The sequence below is a fragment of the Saccostrea cucullata genome, unplaced genomic scaffold (assembly GCF_032062105.1).
Source record: "Saccostrea cucullata isolate Sc308-1 unplaced genomic scaffold, CSIRO_AGI_Scuc_v1 ctg6260, whole genome shotgun sequence".
Classification (NCBI taxonomy): domain Eukaryota; kingdom Metazoa; phylum Mollusca; class Bivalvia; order Ostreida; family Ostreidae; genus Saccostrea; species Saccostrea cuccullata.
In genome coordinates this window covers 48,031-60,778 of record NW_026934526.1, presented here as the reverse complement: position 1 = coordinate 60,778, position 12,748 = coordinate 48,031, and the positions used below count along the sequence as shown (strand labels likewise).

At 32.9% G+C, this 12,748-nt stretch overlaps 1 protein-coding gene across 1 annotated transcript; it reads right to left on the bottom strand.

The window, feature by feature from the left end:
* Positions 1–8,703: 8,703 nt before the first annotated feature.
* LOC134240954 (uncharacterized) lies at positions 8,704–9,500 on the bottom strand. Its single transcript, XM_062723060.1, has 3 exons — positions 9,377–9,500; positions 8,967–9,078; positions 8,704–8,875 (listed from the first exon to the last, which is right to left on the bottom strand). The coding sequence occupies exons 1-3, from the start codon at positions 9,423–9,425 to the stop codon at positions 8,722–8,724; spliced, it is 315 nt and encodes a 104-aa protein (XP_062579044.1). The 5' UTR covers positions 9,426–9,500; the 3' UTR covers positions 8,704–8,721.
* Between the last annotated feature and the right edge of the window lie 3,248 nt (positions 9,501–12,748).

Genomic DNA, 12,748 nt, shown 5'->3' with positions numbered 1-12,748 from the left:
ATCTTTTAAATTCTTTGAACGTTCGATTTCTGACTAGAAAATTCATATATTATACATTTTTCTAAGGACTGGTGGGCAGAATTTATTTTGTTTCCTGATTACAACCGTGTGTTCAAGCCAGATCTCAGATAACATAATTACACTAGAGTGAGAAAATATTTCCCAGACATTTTTTGTTAAACGTCCCTTAATGAAATTTTCACTAATATTGGGGAGGAACCACTTGCCGATGGTAGGCTGTAAATGTACAGTTTTCTCGGCAATTATAATGTGAGCAGTACTGTGATATGGGACACCGGTTATCCAGTCTCTTCCAAAGAATCTGTCCCCACGGTGCGCAGTGGGATTTGAGACCTTGACGTAAATATCACCTCTCCTTATCCAGCGACTCCAATGCAATACATTTGACAGCTTTAACAGGGCGACGTTTAACTCTTTTAAACTATGTTCAAAATCATTCTAAAATCGGTCACAACATTACTTTAAAATGATAGATCATCTGGCAAAACAACTTTCTGTTCTTGTTTTGTGTAACATTTACTAGAAAAATTCAGAGGAACACATTTTTTCTTTCCAAATTCATTAAGATAGATAAACAACTGTTTTTATTACTTGGAATAGAGCGTTTTCTATTTTAATTCACATGTTTTGAATGCATATGTTACATGAGGTTTGTATTGTTTACTAAATCTGAATAATTAAATGCTATTTACACTATCAAGTGTATTCGCTATGATTTATTTCATTTAAACTTATTTATCCTAAATCAATATAAACTATTCTTTCCACAAAATGCGTCTCAATTAATAGGTATTTTACCCTAAATCATATTGTGTCGCCCGCGTGGCGCAGTGGTTAGACCGTCTGCTTTTGAGTCACAAAGTAAAGAGTTGATCTTTACGGTTTCGAATCCCACTGTGGGACATAGAGATTGGTCACTCGGATGAGATCATATAAAATGAGGTCCCGTGTCGCAGAAGGTCCTGACATGAAAAAGTTCCTCACTTATCAACGGCTGAAAGTGCCAAGTGTGGGACATTTGCAGCTCTTCATCGACAGGTGTCGGCGTCTCCATGTGAGTGAAAAATTCTCGATAAACAATACGTTAAACAATCAAATATATTTTAAAGCTCTGTCGTATATTTAATTTTTTTAGGTGGATATGATTCATTTGAACAAAATGATTTTCAAATTATATTTTTACCTTTTACAGATAAAAAAAATCTGATTATTCAAAATGTAATGTAAAAAAGGACGGTTGTAATTTTTTTTCGGTTTCTGATCCATATCTTTCGGATCCAAAAGAATTACTAAAATCTTAGTTTCTTGGTATCTTTTTTTCTTGAAAATTGAAATATTTTAAGATGCTAAATTTGAATGTTGCATGGATTATGAATAAAACGTACAGTATTCAAGCTCAAAAGTGCTTTAAACACTACAGATTTTGTCGCAGAACAAATACAGACCTCTATAGCATCAGAAATGGGATCATGTGCCATGCATGAGTGGGCATCCCCTGCTTACCAGTCACAACCGCTGTGTGCTCCTTGTCATGATCGGTAAATAACAGAAAGATACGTCGACCACTCCGTGATATAAATGGCCTAATAATTAGTGTGAATATGTCAGCATTTGATCTTAGGATAGATAGTATTTGCTTGAAAGGGCTTTATATCGACCATAGATGTTACAAAATGACTATAAATAAGACTGCTGATATTCTTGTTTTATTAACTTGTCTAAAATCTACAATAACTTAATTGTTCGTACGTTCGTACGTAAAGCATGTTTTACGTATCAAATGAACTGCGATATAAAACCCATATGCAGGTGATAAAGGTAATATTGCTGCTTAGTAAGGGCAGTTGGCGATTAAAAAGTTCATCACGTTTATCCTAAAGTTCGGTTTTTAGATTACTGTTTGTTATCTCATAAAATATTCAAATATGTAACAGATGTGTTAGAAACAATGGCACCTTTTATTTCAAGGGATATATCATATTTATCACATATTTTCCCTTTATCCCGTTGATATAGCTCATGTGATATCGTTTTCGTATCAACACTATGTATTCCTACGCCGCGTGACGTAATGTAAATAAACAAATACATGTGTATGATGGAGAGAATTACTTAATTTGTCAAATTTCACTTTATTTGATGTATTTTAACGAGATTTCATTCATGAATTAAAAAAATAAGAGCTGAAATATTTTCTTTCTTTTATATTTATTTTATTTATTACGTTATTTGGTACGAGGTAACCGAAAAGGAACTTTAAATTAGAAATAACGACAAAATACATATTTATAGTGAACACAATTATGTCTGCCATGGTTTGTGATTTGATATGATTTTTATCCAACTCGTTGTGTGTTTCTATCCCCTCGCCAAGGCTCGGGGATAGAAAACACACAACTCGTTGGATAAAAATCATATCAAACCACAAACCATGGGAGATCCTATATTGATGTAATGATAGAAACACAATCGTCGATAAACCTAAAATGTCGAGTTGAAGGTATAATACACATGTAGCAAGTGTTTTCTTCTTTTCGTGTATAATATTTTGAACAAATTCTGTTTCATATGAATAAAGAAATAGATCTTATAATACCATGGTGCAATTGGCATCCATTTGAATTCCCAAAATTGTTGGAATACCCTGTCTCCAAAAACAACACAGTCGTAGGAATTGTCAATCAGTAAGTTAACTCTTTTTCATATCAACTTTAGATACTTGTGTGTACACTCAGAATGTTTTTTAAATGATTTTGCAAATGACAGTAACAAGTTAAATTGCAAAAAAAAAGAAACAGATTGGGTGAGTTTTTGATTGCAATTACTTTTTTAGCAAACCGTGGACCCCTGGTAATGCTGAAGTTGTTTCTTTGTTTGTATGTAGATATTTCAGCTTGAAGTTAGAAGGAATTCAACACTTGGGTCATTCGTATAGTTTGTTTGGTACCAGCTCTTATATACTAAGCAAAATAAGTTTAGCAATTTAAGATATTTATTATAAAACAAAGTAAAAAAAATTAGACACAGAACTTTCAATTAAATTGTGATATGAGCTTGTCATCACATAATAAAATAAAACAAAATTTATTGACAATTGTGTGCTGTTTTGTAAGAAATATCGTGAAACTGATCACAGATACGGGTTTGAAAAGTCAAACTCATTTTCAATATTGTGTAAGGCCTCTAATTGCAGCAAAAACAACGTCACAATGGCGTCTCATGCTCCATATCAGGTTCTGTATCTCAAGCATGGTGATCTGGTTCCACTCCTGCTGCAGGACAAGGGTCAGTTCCGCTACGTTGTTGACGTTATATCGGTCTCTTAAACGACGACGAAGAATGTCTCAAACGTGTTCAATGGTGACAAATCTGGCGATCTCGCGGGCCAGTCAAAGATCTTAGCATCATTCTGATGAAGGACAGCTTGCATGTCGTGCGGGCATTGCCCATACAAGGCGGGGCTGTTGATGGCGTAGAGTTAGTAGTACTGCTGTGAGAGTGCAGCACAGTTAAGGTTTAAGTAAGGAGGCGGGGCCTAATTTGTACGGGAAATGTTTACTATGACTTCACACATAATATAAGGTCTTCAAAATGCCACAAAATGAAATTATTTAGTATTTCAAACAGCTGGATAGCTTTATACTACATACAAACTTACTATTACATGCAGTTTTGTCGTTTGTTCAGTCCCATACAACAATATATAAACGATGCATCAATCGCAATGCACTTGTCAATGTGACTTCATCTCGCAAAAATGACGCAATTTGTACACAGTGAGAGGCTAATCAAGTCACATTTTGTACAATGAAAAATGCTTTTAAAAGCGTTAACCTTCGTTTCATTAAAAAATATTTGTGCTTCGCAAACACTTTCACCAATTCCACTTTAAGAAATCTTGGTACCATCATACACTCACTCTTTTCATAAATAAGCCCTCTGTCAAAATCTTTTGAACAGTAGCGTAAGACAAGCTTAAAAATTCACATGTCACTCTAAACGTCTGTCTTTTTTGACAACGTCAGACACCATTGAACGTTTCCGTCCGATCTCTTTTTTTTCGGTCTTGAATCTTCTTGTCCTCTGCTGATCATTCAGTGACCAATCACCCGCCCAAAATTGCTGAAACCATCTATTAAGATGTCTCTTATTTACATTCTTTGTTCTGTAAGTCTGATTAATTAAAGTAACTGTCGTTTGTGATAATTCCCATATTTTGAAGCAAAAATGCATTACAACTCGTCGAGCAGTTTTTCCCCATTTCGACAATAACTCTGTTCAATTCAACAGAGTAAAACAACAATGTTTATGATCACAAAGACCAATGCCGTCATTAAATTTTCATTTTAAGACTAGAAAATGACAAAAAAGTGTGTCTTTTAAAAAATTGGGAGATTAGGTGCTTTTTTAGAATCATTTCAATGCGTTTGTCTTTTTCATTCTAAGAAAAAATATACTTTAAAACGTGACGTTCCGTTGTGACACGGCGACACCCCCTATGCTTTATGTTTTAAACATTAGTAAAATAAATTCAAATAAACATTATAAAATCAAAATTTCAATGTAAATTAGATTTATATTTGTGCATCTTTTGGTATATTGTATTTAGTATATAACGCCAAATATAAAAGATATGGACACTGTGACATTACTTTTGGATCAACCCTCGTACAAGTGTGCTCAAAAGGCTTTTCAATTAAAAAATTCTTCCAGGACCTGTCCGTTCGAGCGACTCCTTTTGTATTGTTGGATTCTCATGACGTTGGACGACGCGGTTTCTGCGCGTCAAGTTTAAAAATGAAGTGCCTTTTGGAACCTTTTTCTATATTGATTTTTTGTAGAAAGAAAATAAAACAATTTCGAAAAATATTTTTTTTTAATTATACTTATGGAAAAACAATTGCTAAACTTATTTAGTTTAGTACGTATATATTTAATTTTTGTCGAATTTAGGGCACCCTTGTTTTTTTTTTCTGTTCCGTAAATGAACGCCTTTTTTCCCTTTTTTTGTATAGACTACTTATGGCAGCTAAGTGTAAGTATTTACATTACCAATGTCTCTTTCCGAGATAAAATTGCAAATATTGTTTAATGTACTGTATTTCGACATAAATGTACTTGTTTATCGATAGGAGCGTTTCAAAAAATCACGTGCGGGTCGGGACAAATAGAATCAAAAGCGGGGCTAAGAAGACGTGGATATGCGGAATCAAGAGCATGTAAATATAAGGAATCACTGTCAGTTTTTGTTTTTTGGTTTTCAGGACGATGATCAATAGATTGGCTTGTGTGATAATTTTATATATAAACGTCTTTGGCGTTTATGTTTATTATAACGCATATCATGAAACCAAAAAAAGTTGTTCCTTAATTTTATGTTTTATTTAGTATTTTTCGTCAGCCATTGCCACAAAAAAAAAATATTGGACAAACTCTGTGGAAATGCGGATCGATGAAATGCGGATCGATGAAATGCGTTTGCTAATCAAATTCTTATTTACTTGTAGCCAAGTAATTTGGGGCGTCAAGTTAAGGTTTCAACTTGCATTACTATAAATTGTACTTTTCTGAATTTCAAAATCTCTTCTATGAGTTTATCATATATTTTCTATTTTGTTTCAAACTTAATTATTTGTGTCATTTAGGAACTAGACTCTTACATGTCATGTGTTTGAAGATATTCAGGGTTTATTGAGTAAGTTAACAATGTAGTTTCAAAAGAATGAACAAACAATTTAACATAGTTGTGTTAAAATTAAAATCAGGAGTTAAGGCAGAGTTATGCAGGTTAGAGGACCCTTCCTTTTTGGTTCAGCAACAGTCGCGTTTAAAGTAATAATTTTGGAAGTTCTATGGTCGATACAGTGACCTTGTGAACAAAAATAATTTATCCATAAGTCAAATTTTGATTTACTTTTTTCATACTGATTATTTGCACACTGAGTTGTCGAGGGATTTTTCTTTTTTTTCGAACACAACAAGGAGCGCGCGGCGGGTGTGACCTATCGACAAGGGATGCTCACTCCATCCATGGAACCTGATCCCATTTCTGATGTTCTGAGGTCCGTGAATGCTCTGCGCCTATTTTAAAAGATTGTGACGAATCAATTTAATTTTTATAACATTTTCTTAAACAGAAGACCTCATAAACTGTTATGTAATCAATAAAAGTTTTGTGATAGGGTCCTCTTGCAAACACAAATCTTACAAAAGAAAACTTTGGGCATATTTTATAAACTGTTTACTCTATTTCCAGACAAAGTTACAGCCCGTCCTCTGTCACCCACTCTTCTCAGCAATAGGATGCGGAGGTTTCAGAATAAGCATTTTCTTCCTAACATTGAAACACGTGACTTACTTAGCAGTTTTCTTTGTACTTAGTCATCGCAGGGTTAAGGTATAATTAGAGAACGTGTTCTACATACAAGCCAAGACAATAACTTTTATGCATCGTTATCATTTCATTAAGGTATAATTAGAGAACGCGTTTTATATACAAGCCAAGACAATAACTTTTATGCATCGTTATCGATGATTCGGGGGTATATATTTTTGTCGTGTACGTGTGTCTTTCCTTCTGTTTGTCTTTCTGTCTCTCTGGTTGTCTGTTTAAGCTCCCGTTATCGTAGGTTCAAGTGTATATAATTTTTGTCGTGTCCGTCCATCTCTCTGTTTGTCTAGCTGTCTCTCTGTAAGTTTGTCCGCAAAAAAAGTTTAACCTTGCCTATAACTTTTGATTTAGCGGAGCATTTAGTGACATATATATTTCAATTTCACATGTGTATTTCTTTCCTGACAAGACCTTTCTTTGGATACAGGTTTCACCAAAGTTGACTTTTGACCTTGACATAGGAGTTTGGCACACTATTACACAAAAAATACAAACTTTTAAATTTACAATATCTTTTGAAAGGTTGAAACTAGGACTTTCATACCTTATATATGTATTTTTGTGATAAGACCTTTCACTGGACACTAACAACGTCCCTTTTTAAAATCTTTAACCCTTGGCCTTAACTTTTGAACAGGTAATGCTAGGACTTTCATATCTCACAATTGTATATCTTACAATAAGACTTTACTTTGGTTACCAACATATGAAATTTGTATTTGAGAAAAGTTTGATCTTCGCTAAGTTGTCACACTAGGGCATCAGTGTTTCACTAACACTTCTTGTTCTTCACAGTTCTATGTATCTTCGTCTTCAATGACGTTCATGGTGTTAACTTGTCCTTTTAAATAGTGCACATTAACAATACTGTTTAAATTCCACCCTCTAGGTATACCAATTTGAGGAAGAAGTAATACCAATATCATTATTAATTTCAAAATTCACTCTTCAAATAATAAAATGTCCTTTTCCTCTCAATAACTTCATTTGCACAGGTAGAAAATTTACAACAACAGAGACAGGAAAAATGGGAGTTTTGTTTGTACTGATACTTTCTTATTGGCTTAATTGAATTAATTTAATTATTCCTTATATTAGTTTCCATTATATCTCTGAAATCGAGGGAAGTAAGAAGACTACTGAATGTCCTATCAGTGGAATATATCCTCATCTTTATTTTTTCTTAATACATCAACTCAGTGTTGTTGGATTTAATTACTCCTTATATTGTTTATCGATTTTATCACTTTTTACCCCTTACACGATTTCTGAAATACAGGGAAATAATCATGAGTGGGCTACTAAAAGTCTAATCAGTGGAATATTTCCTCATTTTTATTATACACTGTATCTCTATTCATCTTTATTTACTTCTTTCCTTATTTGTTTTCCTTATTTGAACACATTAATAGTGTTTCGAAGTTTGACTTTTCTTTCATAAAATATAAAACACATTGGCAAAGATACAACGATGGTATAGCTATTAAAAGAATAGTTCTCACATTGTTTAAAGGATAAAAGACAATTGTTCTTTATTCAACAACGAGTTGTGCGTTAATAAAATAAATATATGACGGGTGTGAAAAAAATATGTACGTCAATCTGAATGTATATTATACTTTGTTTTGTTTCTACTCTGAAATATGACATTATAGAAACGAAAAGTTGTAAAATATCCTTTTTATATTAATTGACATGAAAGCCTATTTAAAAGAAGATGAATAATGGTTAAGCTTTATGTGTAATTTTTTAAAAATAATTTTTGCCCAATCTGACATTAAGACGTACATAGTACTTTAACCAAATACTTTAAGAAATAAAGATGTATTAAATAAAAGAACGACGTCGTAAAAGAATTATTGCATCTCTCTCTCTCTCTCTCTCTCTCTCTCTCTGGCATAGTGTTCAGATATTATAAGTGGCATTTTCTCAACAATACCTGGAAAATTTAATTATCGGCCTGTCAATATCATTTTTCTGGACCTTTTTGATGTAAATGCAGTTGTTTCTATGTCGAGAAAACGGGTTTTCTAATGATTGGATTTTTGCATACCCCTCATCTGATCGAGAAAGTGTAGCGCTTTCCCCGACAAGCCATTATACAATTTTATGCGCTGCAAAGTAATCAAAGTATTTTTATATTATTATTTATTATTCCGGGGAAAATATGCTTATTATATGAAAGCCAAAAAATTGTATGTGAATCAAGCTTCGTCTTCTACATTTTTCCCTGAACTATCCTTGATAAAATTTGAAGACAGGATTCCGAACTCATCTACTTGTAGTCAAGTCCTGTATAATGAAAATTTTCAGGCATCAAATGTAAGATTTTGGTACGAAAAATCTGGTGATACAGAATTCACTTCTTGATATTCATGTGATTCAGAAGTCTTTTCTTTCATTTCTCCTTCAGTTGTTATGTAATGAGATGAGGACTGTCTGTTCACTTTCACATGCTTTTTTCTAAATAAAAAAGTATTAAAAAAAAATAAAAAGGAGAAATACACATAAATTATATATGTCACATAACTAAACAATGGATTAGAAAAAATACCTTTCACACATCCATAAAGTACAGGTCAAAACGTTTAGTATGACCAATATAGACATTCCAATAGGATAAAACCAGTGATCATCACATTTTCTAGCCGTAGTCAATGGTAAAACTATATAAGTAGATAGGGAATGCTGTATGAATTATATATAGGGAATTTTCAAACAAAATCATATGAATAAACGTTACATGAAAGAATGGAACTGTATCATTAATCTATCTAAATGGCACCTCTGATGTTTTGGAGGTCCGCGTTTGCTCTACTCCTATTTTGTAGTGTTTTATGGACTTTGATATTGAATACTGTTCGTGATCTCCATATCCTTCATGACATTGTTAATGATTATATACAGTGGGTAAATGACTCTGTATATTTACTTCTCACATATGGAATTTTTTTCACGTATTACCTTGTTTGCATTCCCGAGAATCCGTCATATCAGCTTTGCAGTTACACATCCCATCAATATGATTGCATATATCAGAACAGTTTTCAGAGCAAACATTTGAACAATTTGCGCCGAAATAACCATTTCCACAAACTGAAACAAAATAAAATGTCAAAGAATTATTTCTACTTTTTTTCAAATTCATAATTCATTAGAAATTTATTAAATGACTGCTGTCATGAGAAAAGGGCCCTTATCTTTTGACGTCACAATGCTCAGAAAACGACGTCAAAGTCGCAGTATTGTAAACACGGAAGTAATTTTTGTTGACTGTATTTTGTTAACAAGAAATAAAATTGAATTTCAAAGCGTAACAAAAATTTGAAACTTGATGCGGACATTTTTTAATAGATATATGATATATATTTACAATTTAGTACGTAAATTTATTCATAATTTTGTTTAAGTATTTAACTTGATGTAGATATACGAGGCATTGGACATGCACGTTGCTAGCTATGGAACAGCGATCAAAACGATGTCTATGCATGACTAAATTAAAGATGCTGCATATTTGTTTTCTGAGCAATTTACAAATGCTTAATTGAATTTTGAATTCATGTTAAGAAGTCTTAATATTAAAAGTTATATTCCATATACATGTATATTTTTTCAGAGAGAGAGAGAGAGATCTATGCATATATAGTAATTACCGTTCTTATAAGCACAACTTTTTTTCTGAAAAATATATACCATAATTTAAAACGCACTTAGTCATTTTAATCCATAGTTAATCATAGTTAATCGTACTTATGTACTCCGATAGCCAGGTGGCCTATCGATTTTAAAATGTGTGTAAAAAAGGGGGGAGAAGACAATCCAAAAAAAATTCCGAATAAAAAGACCGGTAAAAGTTAAAGCTAAGAAACATAATCCCTCTTTGATTGAATAAAGATACTGGTAACATGGGAGATCCAAACCTTTTACATAAACAATATATATTTTTTTACTAAATTATCAGTAATAGAATATTCTAAGGGAAAAAAAATACGGATGATGGGGATGCCACTAAAATTTTGCTAAAATAAATTTTGTTTCAAAAACTAATTTAAAATGATCAAATAAATACATTCAAAGGAATCGTATGGTAGAAATTACTATTGTTTCAAATTTCTGAAATTGTTCCGATGAAAGGAATGAATGAAATCCAACTGGAACCTATTTTGAAATATGTTAAGAAAAATACAGCTATTGTAGACTTTTCCCAAAAGCATTATACCCTATGTTGTCGAAGAAATTAACAATATTACATCGAAAGTGATATTATGAATGAGGACATTTATAAACCAAAAGGGGGAAAACTATTGCTAAGCAAAAAGACGTAAGAATTTCTGGATAACATCAATTACATCATTGAAAGAGCAAAAAAAGTATGTGACAAATTGTTATGGGTGTAATTTCCAAAAGTTATGAAATTGTTTAAACTCTTTAAAAGCTTTAATGAGCGTGAAATATATGTCAATGAATATTCATGATATGAAATAAATAAGTCACATTTTGCGTTGAAATCTTCAACTCTGATACATGTATCAAAATACCCGGCATATCTCGACATTAATTTCTTAAAGTTCCGAGATTGGACTTTATATCATAATACTAACATGACTCTACGAAGAGTAATTAATAAACAAACACAAATTTTTCTTCTTTTGAATAAAATATTGGCCATTACAGTCGCACGCAAGTAGCAACGGAGGTTGGGGTGTGCATTGAAAGCCCCCCCCCCCCCCCCTACACACACACACACACATACATACTTCTTGTTGCATCATAGTCAAATCCGTGCACTATAGGACAAAAAGAATAAGGCACTGTATAAATGCTTGATTATGAAAATTTGATACTGAAAGAAGACTGAACCTAACCCCCCCCCCCCCTCTCCAACGGCGAAAATGGATTCGAGTTTCGACACACACACACACACCTTATTTTGGTTGAGTAGGTTTTTTTAAGGTAGACTTTTTTCCTAACTGAACCCCCCACCCCTCTTTTTCAAACGAGCTGCGTGGGGACAGGCGAAGGTACGAGTCAAATTGTTGTTTTTATTTTGATATGTTTGGTATGTTCTGAAGCAATAACTACGGAAAATGGCTTGCCTAAATATTTTCAGCGAAAGAGAGTCAAATTAGAGCGGTATACTATTACTTAATTAACAGCATCGCCTCATACAAAAAAGCATTAACGAATGTTGGACGTAATAGTTCATTATTGGATAAGACAATCGCATCGAAATGTGAAAAACTTATAAGGTATCAAGTTAATTAGCCATTGTCACGGAGGAAAATGAATAGATGACCGTTCGTGGCCGTTCAAAAAATTGTTTTGATTGTCAAGAAAAATATGGTGGTTGAAAGTGCCTACAACTGAAAAAAATTGCTAACCCCCCCCCACCCACCCAACTGAAATGGATTCCTAAGGGCCTGCCGTTCTTGCGTAAAAATATATAAGAATTCATTCAATTTCAAATAGATTTCGTCAAAATTTAGAACAGCACAATTCCCATCCCTTTGATTAAATTATACAATATTATACATAAATCTTTTTTTTTTTTTTTGAGATCATAGTAGCGGTCCTTGTAAGAATATACAAATGTTGTGTTTAATTAAGTGAAACAGGGAACAGCTGCCACAAAATTAAAATAAAAGGTTAATGTACAGAAATATTTCTAACCGATGTAATTGTGTTTTACTTTTTAAAAAAATAAGAAGTTAAAAGACGGTTTCAAATTAAGGTATGAATTCAAAGAAAGTTTCAATTTAAGTACGGTATATAAATCATTCAGATTCATTTGTCCTTTATTAGCCTATTTACTAGTTTCTACTCCATAACTAAGACAGGCGAAGAAAATGAATTGTATAAACAATGGAAACTTAGAGCTTTAACCATTTTAAATAAACTATTCAAAAAACGTAAAAAATTTTAAAATCCGCTTTCATGGAAGATTGATTGATTGATTGTATATTGTTTAACGTCCCTCTCGAGAATTTTTCACTCATATGGAGACGCCGCTAATTGCCCGTGGAGAGCTGCAAATTTTGTCCTATACTCGGCACTCAGGGCAATTGAGCAGGGAGGGATCTTTTTCGTGCCAGCACCTACTGCGACACGGGAACTCGGTTTATATTGTCTCATCCGAAGGACCGGTCTCCACGTCCAACAGTGGGATTCGAACCCGCGACGTAAGGATTGACTCCTTACTTCCTTGCATGGAAGAAGGGAAGGTATATTTTTTTCATGAATGTTTATAAAATGAATAAACGTTTTTAAAAACAAGATTACATATCTTGGCGTATCTGAATTTATTATTTCTCAATTGAATTCTTCGGTGATACA

Excerpts from the sequence above, each read along its gene's own strand:
- LOC134240954 (XM_062723060.1), bottom strand. The coding sequence starts at position 9,425 with ATGTGTAACTGCAAAGCTGATATGACGGATTCTCGGGAATGCAAACAA. Across the intron at positions 9,079-9,376 it reads TTCTCGGGAATGCAAACAAG|TTTTACCATTGACTACGGCT; the intron begins GTAATACGTGAA and ends CTACTTATATAG. Across the intron at positions 8,876-8,966 it reads ACTTTATGGATGTGTGAAAG|AAAAAAGCATGTGAAAGTGA; the intron begins GTATTTTTTCTA and ends TTTTTTATTTAG.